The following is a 14,514-nucleotide window of genomic DNA, read 5'->3' as shown; positions in this document are numbered from 1 at the left end:
CTACCTCAGTCCTTCTACCTCAGTCCATCTACCTCAGTCCTTCTACCTCAGTCCATCTACCTCAGTCCTTCTACCTCAGTCCATCTACCTCAGTCCTTCTACCTCAGTCCTTCTACCTCAGTCCATCTACCTCAGTCCATCTACCTCAGTCCTTCTACCTCAGTCCTTCTACCTCAGTCCATCTACCTCAGTCCTTCTACCTCAGTCCATCTACCTCAGTCCATCTACCTCAGTCCTTCTACCTCAGTCCATCTACCTCAGTCCTTCTACCTCAGTCCATCTACCTCAGTCCTTCTACCTCAGTCCATCTACCTCAGTCCATCTACCTCAGTCCTTCTACCTCAGTCCATCTACTTCAGTCCTTCTATCTCAGTCTTTTTCTCCAAAACAGTCATGAGTCATGTGCCTGAGACTTAAGGAAATGAGGAGGAAAGTCATCTGCTGCCTCGTGATCCTCACCAAAGCCACTGGCCTGGAGGTTGAGGCCGGACATGGAGAGCAGATGGAGCTGCTGTATGGGCAGTGCAGGGCACTGGGGGCGGGCACCCAGGAATGTGGGGGCACCCCAGCTGCTGGAAGCCTGGCAGTGGGGTCAGAATGTGGAGCGCATGATTGTAAGGCCTTCCCAGTGGTGCAGCCCCAGCCTTACCGCAGGAGTGAGCACTTTCATCAGAGGAAGGATTGTGATGCTGGAAATTCCGCTCTTGAGTCCTGACTGCATTAATTAGCTAATGCTGTATAACGAGTTACCCCAAAACTTAGAGTCTTGAACCAATAGCCATTGATTATCTCCAATCATTTCTGTGGATCAGGATTCTGGCTCAGGATGTGTCATGAAGTTGCAGTTGGACCCCGTGGAGGCTCTGGTACCTTGAAGACACAGCTGGGATGGAGGATGCATTTCTGTAGCAGCCCCTGAGTGACTGGCAAACTGGTGCCAGCTGTGGCCTGGAGCCTGTGCCTCTGCCCCTATGGACCTCTCTGTAGCACTGAGTGCTTGAGTCTCCTCATGTCAAACCGGAGGCCAGTTTCCTCCGGAGCAGGTGATCTAAGAACCAAGGAGAAGGCTACAATGCCTTTTTGACATAGCCTTGGGAGTCAACCACCAGCGTCCAGCCCTGATTCAGTGTGGGGACAGACCGCACAGGTGGAGATACCCAGAGTGAAAGATCCTGTGGGAGCCAATTACTGCACGTCTGCTGTGACATTGAGTTGTTGTCCACAGTTGGGGTGCGAGGGCCTCTGGGAGAGGCAGCAACTAAATCGTGTCAACTGCATTCTTACTCCTACTCAAACTGACTTCATGAGGCCCTTTCCAAGCAGATTTTATTATTTTCCCCCAGGCACAGGGAAAGTCTAAGAGGAGACTAAAGGGACATGACAGTGAATGGGGAGGGGGGCAGTGGGGGAGACAGGAAGGAAAGCGAGATCCAAGGGAAGCAGGGAAAAGCTGAACGAGAGTCCTTTCCCTTGTGTGCCCAGGGCCGCCCTGCTCCTTCATGATTGCTGGAACAAGCTGTGATTATACCCGTGCAGGGCTAGGGCTCTGCAGTGACCCGGGCCTCCATCCAAACTTTAGAGTTCCATGTGACTTCTGTTCCCCTCTGGTTGTGTTCAAGGTCCAGCCAGCAGAGCACCAACACAGAACCACAGGAAGTCTGTGGTGGCAGAGACCAGGATGGCTTCCGGAGGAGGCATCACTCCACACACCAGCGCAGGGAGCTTCCCAGTCCTTGGACAGTCGGGAAACAGGCAGAAAAGGTTGAGCATCTCATTCACTGTCAAAGCAGTGTCACAGCCAAGTTTTCTGACCTCCAGCAACCAAACGGCACATTGGCAGACTGTCGCAATCGACACAGCTCCCCGGCTGTTGGGCGGGTGGGGAGGGGGGGGCGAGGCTGCAAGCACAGAGCCGGCAGATGGCTGGGAGCTAGCAGGGACAGCACTGCCATCTACCAACAAGAAGCTCAGGCAGGACCGCAGACAGGCGGCTTCCTGTCCTGTTGTCCCCATAAGCAGGGAGACAGACCTCAGCAGCACCTCCATCCAGCTCCCTCTGGAACAGCTCGCGCTGAAGGGACAATCTTCCAGAGTCCCGATGGCAGCCTCCCTGGCTGCGGGTTGAAGCTAGTCTCACCAGGGGACTTCTAACACTTCAGAAACACTGTTTGCCTTCTTGTGTTGACTTATTTCACTGAGCGAAATGTCTTCAAGGCCTATTGATGTCACAGCACAGGCCAGGATCTCCTTCCTTCCAAAGACTGAATAACAGCCTGTTATAGGAACACAGCACGTTGTGTTTAGCCCATCCTCCATCATCCGCTGATCATACGTGGGTTGCTCCCCTCTTGGCTGCAGTGAGTAATGCTCTGTGGACACATGAACAGGTGTGGACCCCTGCTTTCAATTCTACTGGGGGTGCCTCGAGCGGGACTGCTGGAGCCTATGGCAATCCTGTCTTTACTTTCTTGAGAAGACACCACACTGTTTTCTGAAACCGTGACTACACAACACCTATTAATAATAGAATCACTGGGGGAAGTACCGCTCTGCAAAGCCCTACCCCTAGTTGCAGGTCCTTGTCACCCAACTTCTTGTCTGGGCTCAATTGCAACAGAAAGCCTTCCCTTGCCTGCACTCAGTGCTGCTGCCGTACTTACACCAACTTATCCTGGTTCTGCTCATTTTGCAGATGAACAGCCTGAGTTGAGTTGAAGAAAGGAGACTTGCCACAGTAGAGTCAAAAGTTAGGACTCTGAGACTTGCATCCAAGGCCACCAAGCCATCACCTGCTCCAGGGAGGTACGGTTCCAGCAGGGGTTAGAATTGAGGCTTGTGCAGCTGTGTTGCCCAACTCAGGTCACGGAAACTCTCTTTGCCTCAGTTTTTCATCTAGAAAATGGGTCCAATGGTACTGAATAGGGGATTTAAAGATTAAGTTAGGTAACCATCTTAGTCTGCTCTGGCTGCCATCATAAAATACCACGGCCTGGGTGACTTAACAAAAATTGATTTCTTATAGTTCTGGAGACTGGCAGTCCCAGATCAAGGTGTCGGTAGCGAACTCTTGGCCTGAGGCCCCTTCTCTTAGCTTGGAGATGGCTGTCATCTCACTCTGTGCTCACACAACCCCTTTGTGCGAGCACAGAGACACTGCCAGCTGTCTGGGATTTCTTTTCAGAAGGATACGAATCCCGTGTTGGGGGCCCTACCCTCAGGACCTCATCTGAGCCCACGCATCTCCCAAAGGCCCTGGCCCCAGGTGCCATCATATCATGGGATAGGGCTTCCGTGTGGGAGTCTGTGCGTAGGGGCAGCACACATTCCACCCACCACAGCACCTCACGCTGGGGTGGCCCTGGGTGCCAGGCGCCAAGCCCCGCCTCCCCGCCACCGCTCTCCTGCCTCGGGCGCCCGGCAGGCAGCGCCGGGCAGGAGGACTGCGTGGCCGACAGCGACAGCCCAGGCTCCGGAGCCAGCGGCCCGGCATAGGCTAAGCCCGGCCCGTGTTGGCCGCTACTTGCTCCGCTTCGTGGAGAAGGAAGCCCAGCCTGGAGAAATCGAGAACTTGGCAGGGGTGAGCGGTCGGTGGCCCGGGCTGCTCGCGACGGGCTCCCTGTGGAGGCCCCGGGGTGCGGAGGGGCCCAGGGACGTGGCGCCGGGCCGGTGCGGAGCGCAGACCCGCGGGCCCCACGGCCATGCCCTCCTCCGGGGCGTCCTCTCAGCCTCTGACCTCCCCGCTCCCTCCAGCTCCCTCCGCACAGCTGGCCCCGCTGCACCGGCCCTGGCGTGGGTTGGCGGCAGATTCCTTTTTTTTTTAAGACTTATTTATCTTAGGAAGAGATAGCAAGAGCAAGTGAGGGCGGGGGAGGAGGCGGAGAAGCAGGCCGGGGTCCCAACGGGGGTGCTGGATCCCGGGACCGCGGGGTCGCGACCTGAGCCAAACGCTGAGGCTCAACCACGGAGCCGCCAGGGCCCGACGCGGGGCTCCGGGGCAGGGAAGGTCGTGGGTCAGCGCACAGCGGCGGGCCGGGCCGCGGGCTACAGCCTCCTCCCGCCCTCGCCGGGAAGCCCCCCGCTCCACACGGCTCCCAGGTGCACTAGTTTGTGCCCTTCCCGGGTCACGGGGTCACTTGTACCAAGCTCCTAAGTCTGGTCTGAAGACTCCTGGAACCGCTGCGCCAACACACACACCTGCACACGCAGGCACACGCGTGCACGTGCACAGCCCCTGCCGCAGGCCCCGCTCCCACCGCGTGCACAGTTCCTGCGGCGCCAGCGCTGTCTTCCCTGCGGAGCCGCACGCTCCCCGCTGCAGAAACGGAGCGCGGCCGAGCCCCGGCCGCCCCTCCGGGAACGGGAACGCCGCGCAAACCCCATTCGATTGTTGCGATGAAATACAAAGCTCCAGAGGGATCTTGTTCTGGCCCGAGCGACCAAAAGGTGCAGGAAAGACGTCTTTGTGTCCCAGGGCCTCACTAAAGGGCGCAGGGATATCAACCAGCACTGAGGGCTTGAAGCCTTCGCTTTTTCTATTTTTCCTTTTAAGGCATGTTTATTGTTAGAACTGGCCCAAATATTTCAATTCCCACCAAGACACGTCACCTCCAGTCTCGGGAGTGTCAGAATGTCATCGAGTAACCTCCCCAAAGTCACTGTCAACCTCTTCCTTAGCCGTCAACACCCCCAGGGAGGGTGCAGCAGGAAGGCGGGAGGCTGGAGGCAGAGGCCCCTCTCTATATGCAAACTAGTCACAAGAAATCAAACAACTGTCTCTGGTGCTCCAACTAAATCTTATCAAAGATTATGTCATGCCGCTCTCTGCAAACCGCCCAAAAGCTGTTTGTCTCCAGAATTATTATCCTCAGAAACTGGGAGAACGTCCTCGTTTCTCTGCAGCATTATTGCTTTCACCTGCTGCCCTGCCGGCGCCACCCTCAGCATCCTTATGCCTTCAGGCCTAAGCCTAATGCTTTGCTAAAAATGGTGGGGAAAAGAATCTTAAGAGACACAGCCCTTTTAATTTCTCAACATGCGGATTGTTTTTACATTCTTTCTTCCTTTCCTTTTATGATGGAGTCACATGGCTAGTTTTGGTCAGTGAACTGTGAACAGTGAGTGGTACTTTCCGGGCCAGGGCCACCTGTGTGCCTGTGTGGTGGTAGCTGTTTTTTGTGTCCTACCTCCTCCCCCAAATTCCTGTGTTGAAGCCCTAGTCTCCACTGTGACAGTTTCTGCAGGTGGGGCCTTTGGGAAGGCAATGAGGGTGAGAAGAGACCATGATGGGAGGGAGGTCAAGACAGAATTCATGTATTCACAAGAAGAGCAAGAGAGACCAGAGCTCTCCTGCTCACTTGCTCTTAGCCATGGAGGACATAGTGAGAGGATCACAACCTGCCAGCCAGGAGGAGGCCTTCACCAGGAACAGAATGTGCCAGCACTTTGATCTTGGACTTCCTGTCCTCCAGAACTGTGAGGGGAAAAATGTCTTACCCCCCAGCCTGTGCCCCCCAGCCTGTGGTGTACTCTGTTAAAGCAGCCTGAGCAGATGAAACCAGGCCTCAGAGAGGCGTCCTCTAGATGAAGTAGCTTCAAGTAGAAGGCTGTCCAACTCACCACAGACTGTGATATGAAATAGAACTTCTGAGTGTGCCAAGCCACTGATATTTCAGGGTTCATCTCTTGCTGCAACTAGCATCATCTCACCTATCAAATAGTGCAGATGATACCAAGCAAACAGGGTTGTTGCTTGGATTGAATTAGGTAATAAATGTTTTTTAAAAATCCTGTGTGCTTTCTCTCTCAGGTAGTTCAGTTAAATTGAACAAATACCTAGTGGGCATTCCACTTGCCTGGGACTGCAGTTGGTGCTAGGGATCCAAGCCCAGGACCTTGCCCAGGTACACTTTGGTCTCGCAGGGCAGGTGTGCCAAAAGATTATACACAATGTGGCAGATGCCCAATTGTAAGAGGGTACACAGTAGGAGAGGAAGTAGTTAGTTCTGGAGGAGTCAGGAGAAGTGCCACAGGGTTAGAATGAGCAGCATTTTGAGAGAGAAATAGAATTTGCCAGGTTAAATGAGGCAGGGGTCTGACCCAGGTGAGATGGGGTATTGGTTATGAATGGTGAGATGTGTTAGTGAGGAGGGCCCTTCACTGCTCTTTAGAACATTCATCGAAGCCCTAGAATCTTCAGGCACCGCTTTCCATTGTGGATAACCCACCCTTAGTTAGTGGCCAGAGATAGATGAGGGAAACATGAAGTATTTTTGGTCTTGGTAAAGAAAATACAGGTTATTGGGTTTTTGTTTTTTTTTTTTAAGATTTTATTTATTTGAGAGAGATGTGAGCATGAGGTGGCAGGGCGAGGCAGAGGGAGCAGGCTCCTCACGATCCCAGGCCCCTGAGATCATGATCTGAGCTGAAAGCAGATGTTTAACCAACTGAGCCACCCAGGTTCCCCAAGAAAATACAAGTTTTAATTCCTTTTTGAGGCCGTGAAACCTGTCCTTGCTTTCTTCATATTCATTCTGAAGGGAGAGACGATGTCCGCCTCTGCCTCCCCAGGTGGACAGCATGCTCCCAGAGGCCAGGGACAAGCCTGCCCACAGGCCCCTGGGATCCCCAAGGCCAGCGCCTGGTCTACCAATAGAACTGCACAAACACCTGTTGAATCCAAAGGCACATAAAGCTCAGCCAGTTCTTGGGCCTCAGCACTGAACACCAGAATTGAAAACCCCTCCAGGAGGTGCCTGCCTGGCTCTCCAGAAATCTCCCTGTCCCAGTCGTCTTAGGACTGAGCGGAGGCCAGGGCCAGGGGCTCCTGGGTCGGTCCACTGTGCCTCCCGGTGGCCACTCCTGGGAACCGTACAGAGAAGCCCCGTTGCCTGTCCTTGCATCATCTGCTCTGGCCGGTGGTTTTGAGGAAAACACAGACCCCGGGTTGCTCCTCCTCATCCCCACCCTCTTCCTCACTGAAGTCTCTGAGACTGGGTAGGCACTGCTTTGACCATGATTATTTTGATCCCGATACCTTAAGCCCATGTTTTCCAAGACACTTAAAAGGGGTCACTGTGAGAATCCAAAAGGTATGGGAGAGACACAGGCGCAAAGACAGGGTGCGGTGAGCCCTTACCACCGAGCATGCTGGCTAAGGACGCTGGCAGGTGTGTGCTTGATCCCAGCTAGCCGCGTGGCCCTGGGTGGCCCTGTTACATCTCTGAGCCTCTATAAAATGGGGGTGATCAAACTCAGAATTGCCATGAGGATCAAAAGACATTATCCATGTAGAATCCGCCAGGGCGCCGTGAGGGTGCACAGCAAGTGCTCCACAACCATAAACACAAAACACTTGTGCCGCTATGACTCCCGAGTCTCACTTCAGGTTGATGAGGTACACAGCAACTTTATTTCCATTTTATTGACAAGAACACGGAAGGTCCATTCACTTCAGCCACCTGCCTCCTGCCTTTCAGCCAAGGAAGGGAGGAATTGAAGGCAGCCTCCTGTTCTTGCGGCGCCCCAGGCAGCAGCTTGAAAGGAGCGTGGAGGGCAGAGGGCAGAGCGGCTGTGACAAAGCTAGAAGCATCAAAACACAAGAGGAACGAGGAGATGCAGAACTTCCTTCTGGCAACCTGTTCTCTGTTCCTTCATGGATTTTAGACTCTTTCTAAAAAATTCTTTTTCCAAAAGAATAAAAGGCCCTGCAGGAGACCTTCATCCTGGTGCCAGCTCTGCTATGGGGCCACCAGGTGACTGGGTGACCATCCTTGCCGCAGGACTTGGAAGGGGGCCCCAAGAAAATGCTCGTCTGCTCTGGGCCTCCCGGCGTTCACCCCATCACCCAGCGGCACCCCCGAGGAAAGCTGTGCAGAGGTCACCCTGCACTGCCCTGGGCAGGTGTGTCACCGTCTGCCCTCAGAGACTTCCGGGAAGGAGGAAGAAAGGACAGAGAACTCTGGCCTGGGGGTGACAAATGGAAAGAAGATCTCTCGACTCAATCGCATGAACGGGAGATGAACATGAATCCTTGCTGTGCCTGAGCAACTGCCTGAAGAGGCCGCACGGGCAGCCGGGGGAGCAGCAGGCTCAGGGCGACGTGGGCTGGGGAGCCAGGCCCCCTGATTTATGGGCCACACTCTAAAACTTAAATGAGCAGAGGCTTTGGGACCAAAGTACAGGGCAGAGAGGGAGGAGAGGCAAATGCTTCATGATGACTTCTCTGAGTTCGGAAAGGGGACACTCGGCGGTGTATCCACTCCTTTCTGGGGGAAGGGGTGCCTATGGGTGTGCTTTCGTGTTTTGCTTTTGGCTGATGTTTTAAACATGAGCGGGCCAACTGGGAGACGTAATCACAGGCCTTTCGTAACTGCCTAACGACGGCAAGATGAATGGTTTGGGTGGTGCTGGAGTCATAAATAACAGCAGCATATCAGGGCAAAATTAAAGAGTGAGCAAAGCGAATGAAATCAATCTACTGGGATTGCAGGACCATCTTTCCTAGGAAAACATCAGGATGAGAGACTCGAATCCTGGGCCAGAAAGAGCCACAACCCTCAACACTCTTCACATGGCCCCAAAGCAGCACGTCATGGATCTTGAAGCGCTTGAGGGCAAGTCCAGGCCAGATTCATGTTTGTCTCTAAACCCTCGGGCGCCCAGCACGAGCAGCAGGCGTGTCATGCCTGGATGGATGAGGGATGGCAGGAGGCACTGCATGGCAGGCTGTGATGAACTCAGCCTCGAAGTAAGCTGATTTGTGCTCAAACCCTGAATCTCTGTCTTTCCAGCAAACAAGACTCTCTAATCCTCAATTTTCTTGTCTGTAAAATGGAGGTAATAATAAAAATGTGGCTGCAAATATTCACCGGAATATTGCACACAAAGCCTAGCATATGGCAGGTACTCGGTGTTCCCCCTTTATCGTTACTAATGGTAGGATGAAGCAGCTAGAAACTAAAAATCCATTCCACAGGCTGAACTGCTTGAACTAATTTTTGTCACGCCTCGGGGAGATGAAGACCGAGGAACCATGGCTACAATAATGGAGGTGTCCTGCCAGGGTTTGGGGCTCCCTGGCCATCCCTGCTCTTTGTTTGACTCCATGGTTACCGCAGGCCTCTCCTCCCCCTGTCCATTCCCCCTGGACTTCGGGAAGTATCCACAGATGTAGCCTGGGAACATGGAGGACACCCAGCCCATAGCTGCCCTTACCTCCGGCCCCTGAGGAAGGTCAGGAGGGGCAGAGCCCTCTGTGATGATGCTGGTCCAGGAGAAACAAAAGCCCAAATTGCAGCACTCATGGACCTGTACTGAAGGCCCACTTCTCTTTGGCTGCCACTTCCTTCCCCAGGGTGGGGAGTACCCAGCCCCAGTAAGTCCATCTGTAAGAGTGACAAGCTTTTTTGGGGAGCTAGGCTCTGCCCTTGGTAAGAAGCCATTCCTGCCTTTCCAAGGAGACTGCTCTACAGGCCACTGACAGGCAGAAAACAACTAATGATGCATAAAGGAATTTTATGGCATGAGATATTTAGGCTTTGCATGAGGGCCCAAGTTCCAGGAGGATCTTCTGAGGAAATCCTCCTTTTGGTCTGGAGCCTCCTGCCATGTTGGAACCTCTCAGCCTGGTGGGGGTACCCTGAGGTCTTCAGCCTACCTCCTCTCACCTCCCAGCACTCAGGGGTCTGAGGGCCAGTTATTGCCAAGCTCACTCAGCGTTTCTCCCCTGATAAGGGTGGGTCCCAGCACAGACACCCCTGCCACAGCTCCCAGGGCAGAGAGACAAGTGCTTCCTCAGAGGCCAGTCAGGCTTGTGTGGGCATGATGCGGGTGGACAGGAATGACTCGGGGCCATCCAAGATGCTTGATGAGACCAAATGCAAACAGACGCTCTGACCGCTCTCTGTAGACGCTTTGGGCTCCATCAACAGGGAGTTAGGACCTGGCATCCCAGACACATCTCTCCAGCACCTCATGGCTGAGAGGCAGAAGAGAAACACTACCTCAGGCGCTGCCGGAGCACCCCCAAAGTTCAAGGTCATGGGAGCTTGCAGGGCCTGGCAAAGTACCATAAACTACTTCAAGAAACATCTATTAAATGCTGGAAGAAACACAAGTTCCTGACAGAATATTTAGTAGCCAGAAACTAGGTCTCGCTATTATAACAAACATTTAGGTCCCACTAATACTTAACACTGAAAAAGAGTGACATTCACATTTGTGAAAAGTCAGCATCAAAAATACCAGAATCTTAGGTTTTAGTGCAGGTCATGATCTTAGGGTCATGAGATCGAGCCCCACATGGGGCTCCACCCTGAGTGCAGTGTCTGTTTGAGATTCTCTCTCCCTCTTCCCCCTCCTGCTCATGCTCTCTCTCTCAAATAAATCTTTAAAAATAAATCAGAATCTTAGAAGTGGTTAAAAACCAAAAGATGCCTATCCTGGTGATTCTCAAACATGATCCCAAGAATGGCCTGTGTTGGAATCATGTAGGGTACTTAATAAAAATGACAGATTTCAGGGCCACACTGCAGATGCTCAGAAATTACTGTTTTTAGTAAGCTCCTCAGATGCTTTTGACATAACCTGGTTTGGAAACCACTGACTCAGTCCACTGCTCCTGAGACTCTTCTGTGACTACGAAGCCCCTGGTGATCTAATTCAGATGCAGACTTGTTTTGGGTTTGGGGTTCAGCCTGAGAGCCTGCATTTCTAATGCTGATGCTGCTGGTCTTGGGACCACACTGTCACAAGTAGCAGGACTGTTCCCCAACCTCCTCCATTTTCCTGAGGAAACAGTAAAACTGAGCTGCAGGCATGGGTGCAAGAAACAAATGAGGCAGGCAGGGGATAAGCAGAAGGGAAACTGCAGGTTCAGCTGGGCAAGCATGGTGGGAAAGCCAGCCCTGAGACAAAACATCTGCACTCGGGTATTTTCTTACCAGACGAGGAGGGTCTTAGGACTTGTTTCCTAATGACTGTTGCAATCATACAGTGGGAGATATTTAGAACTACTCCAGGCAGTCCTCGCCAAAAGGAGAATCAGCTTTTTTTTTTTTTTTTTTAAGATTTATTTATTTGAGATTGATCAAGAGCAAGCAAGCATACAGAGGGAGAGGGAGTGGGAGAGAAAGAAGCAAACTTCTTGCTGAGCAGGGAGCCCTATGCAGGGCCCAACTCCCAACCCCGGGATCATGATCTGAGTGGAAGGCAAACGCTAAACTGACTGAGCCACCCAAGATTCCAGCTCCTTGCACAGATCCTCCGAGTGCTCGCAGCAGCCAGACCCTAACCGGCAAGATCACCTTCACATCCACATGTGCACTACTGGTATTTATTCCAGAGTGCTCAACACCTGATCCCTTCCTCCCGCTTCCGCCATACCAGCACAGGGGTGCCTGTGCGCACACACACCACTGGGCTCCTAGAAAGTTGCGACAGGAACAGTCAGTGGTCTACTGAGGTCTCTGGGCTAGATATCTTTCACCCTGGCTCACATGGCCTCCGTGCACTTCTTGTCCAGCCCTTTGTGCAGCCACCTCTGGGCACAGGTGTGGCCCCAAAGCAGCTTGCTCTCACTGCCCTCTCGTTTATGCCCTCGGGGACTGCCACCGGCCTTCCTTCCGCGGACGCTCACCCAGCAGACTCAGCCCTTCTGGTCCCTGTGCGCACCTGGAGGTGCAAGGAAAGGGGCCGCCCTCCGCAAGGGGACAGAGCGGGTGAGCAAAGGCTGCCTTCCCTCCGCCACTGTGCAGGGCGGCGTCCGCTTGCCCCCAGGGAGCCAGCGGACTAAGACGCTCGTCGGCTCGGCCTGGGCTCCCCCGCAGCTGGCCGGCTCGGCCAAGTCTCCCGTTCCCCGCCCTGAGGTCACTTCCTACAGTAAAGTACCCCCAGGTAAGCTGTCCGAGGCTCTGCTTTTGAAACGACCACTATCCCGCAGGGGCGGAGACGTCCGGAGAGCGGGGCCCGGGGACCCAGCAGAGGCGCGCGCCCCACGGACGGCAGCCCTGCCCGAGGCGCACGCGGTGGTGTCCGAACCGCGGACGCAAGATCCGTTGTGACCCGTGGGAAGCAAGAAGGAAAGCTCGACAACGAGGTTGGTTTCACTTCCTCAAGTCAGGAGCCAAAGCCCCGAAAGTGTGCGGCTCTCCCTGCGCCGAGCGAGGTCCGGCCGGGGCGGGGCGGGGCGGGGCTCCCGGGGGCGGGGGCGGGGGCGGGGGCGGGGCGGCCAGCCTTGACCGCCCGGGGTGGCGGACGGAGCGGGGTGCTGTGGGCGGGATTCGTTTGTCAGAAAAGAGCTTTAAAAATGGTTTCTTGCCGGGGGATCCCTGGGTGGCGCAGCGGCTTAGCGCCGGCCTTTGGCCCAGGGCACAATCCTGGGGACCCGGGATCGAGTCCCGCTTCTGGCTCCTCCTGTCTCTATCATAAATAAATGAATCTTAGAAAATAAATAAATAAATAAAAGTGGTTTCTTACCTAGCTCCTTCTAAAAAATCACTGAGTTCTCAACGAGGATTTCAACACTATGGCTGCGCCGCCTGCAGCCCGGGGCGTGGTCCTGGGACCCGGGGTCGAGTCCCGTGCCCGGCTCCCTGCATGGAGCCTGCTTCTCCCTCTGCCCAGTTTTCTTTAAAAAAGATGAACCTAGAAAGAGCACAGGCTTTGACAGCAAATGGATCTGATTTTGAATGCTTTGTCCTCCAGTTATTAGCTGTAGGGCCTTAGGGACATTCTTCAACCTCTTTCTATCAGTGTTCTTATCTATAAAGTGGGGTCATAAACGTGCTTGCATGAGGTTTAAATGAAAATGGAGGGGATCCCTGGGTGGCTCAGCAGTTGGGCGCCTGCCTTTGGCCCAGGGCGTGATCCCGGAGTCCCGGGATCGAGTCCCGCGTCGGGCTCCCTGCGTGGAGCCTGCTTCTCCCTCTGCCTGGGTCTCTGCCTCTCTCTGTCTCTGTGTCTCTCATGAATAAATAAATAATCTTTAAAAAAAGAGAGAGAAAGAATACTGAGGACCTGTAACTTCACAATTGCCACCACCACCCCCCCCCCCCCGCCCCAGGCCTGCACAAGTGAACGGGGTTTTAGTTCCCCCTTTTCCCGAGTAGGCTGTTCTCTCGCGAGGTCTTGGCACCACCTAGTGGCCCATCCGTCCATTGCAATAGTGCCTGGGATAAAACAGGATCGTACTTCTACTATCAACAAGCTCTTTGGTTAACGCAGCAATTCGACAAAAATACACTACATGCCGGGCACGGGTTAGGGACCCAGCTAGAGCCTGAGGGGCAACAATCATCAAAGAAGACACAGGTCTCCCCTTCCTGAGGCTCACAGCCTAATGGAGTAGACAATAAATAAACAACCAAAGAATTATTCTACGTTGTGATGTCATCAAGAAATAAACTCCTTCTGGGATAGAAAATAATGTAGGCAGGAGGAGGCCTCTCTGAGAAATACGTCATCAGCTTGGGAGGCTGGGAGGAGAGGGGATGGGGGTACAGAAAGTACAGGAGGAGGGGCAAGAACGTTCCACGAACACAGAGCACAGCGCATGCCCGGCTCTCCAAGTCCTGGACGTACCAAGCTTGGCTATTCAGGAACCAGAAGGCCAGCGATTGGAGGGAGGAACTAGGAGAATTTCGTGGTTTTTTTTTTTTTTTAATTTATTTATTCATGAGAGAGAGAGAGGCAGAGACACAGGCGGAGAGAGAAACAGGCTCCATGCAGGGAGCCCGACGTGGGACTCAATCCCGGGACCCCAGGATCGCGCCCCGGGCCAAAGGCAGGCGCTAAACAGCTGAGCCACCCAGGGACCCCCGAATTTTGTGTTTATAAACATTTCCTTAAGTGAATGCACACAAATGGTTAGGGGGGATTCTTCCGGAATAGTACCGGGTTAAATTTTAGTTTTAAAAAGGCAGGGAAGGGAAATGCCATTACCTAAACTCGGCTGTTAGGTTCAGCAGGACCTTACCCACAGCCATCAGTATCAGCTGTGTGCCCCACTCAGGACAGCTTACACCTGCTACCACCCTGCATGTTTCCTCATTACCCACAGAGTTTTTGTGTCCTTACCTTGCTACACTGGAACCTTGTATCAAAAGTCTAGAACAGTGGTTCTCAATCCCTGCTGCAGGTCACCTCCGGGAGCTCGTAAGAATCCCAGTGTCTGGGTCATGGTCCTCACTAGTTAAATCAGCATCTCTGGGATGTGAGCCTCAGGCACCAGAGCTTGAAAAGCTCCCCAGGTGATGCCAAAATGCAGCCAAGGTTGAGAACTGATGATCCGAAAGGATACTCACCAAGAGAAAACAAAAGAAAGAAAAAAAAAAAAGAAAACAAAAGATACCTCATTTTATATTCCCAAGTAGTGAAGGTTATGTAAGTAATGAGCCAGGCTGTTTTCTCTTTCAAGACCAGGCTTCTCCCCTGGTGGACACCCCCACTTGGGGCCTCCCAGCCCTGCCACTATGCTCTCATCAAGTTCCTGCCCAGCTATTTCATGGTGCAGTCTAC

The 14,514-nt window shown here is 53.5% G+C and overlaps 1 protein-coding gene across 1 annotated transcript in view; it reads right to left on the bottom strand.

Annotated features, from left to right (window-relative positions):
* Nucleotides 1-12,469: 12,469 nt before the first annotated feature.
* The window catches only part of POP1 (POP1 homolog, ribonuclease P/MRP subunit), a 40,809-nt gene continuing 38,764 nt past the window's right edge, over nt 12,470-14,514 (bottom strand). Inside the window, exon 16 of the mRNA XM_035713642.2 lies at nt 12,470-12,642. Coding sequence (XP_035569535.1) covers nt 12,522-12,642 — 121 coding nt within the window. The 3' untranslated portion in view covers nt 12,470-12,521. The remainder of the gene's footprint in view (nt 12,643-14,514) is intronic.

This window comes from Canis lupus, chromosome 13 (genome assembly GCF_003254725.2).
Source record: "Canis lupus dingo isolate Sandy chromosome 13, ASM325472v2, whole genome shotgun sequence".
NCBI lineage: Eukaryota > Metazoa > Chordata > Mammalia > Carnivora > Canidae > Canis > Canis lupus.
The sequence above is the reverse complement of the archived record's forward strand: the minus strand, read 5'-3'. Positions and strand labels throughout refer to the sequence as shown.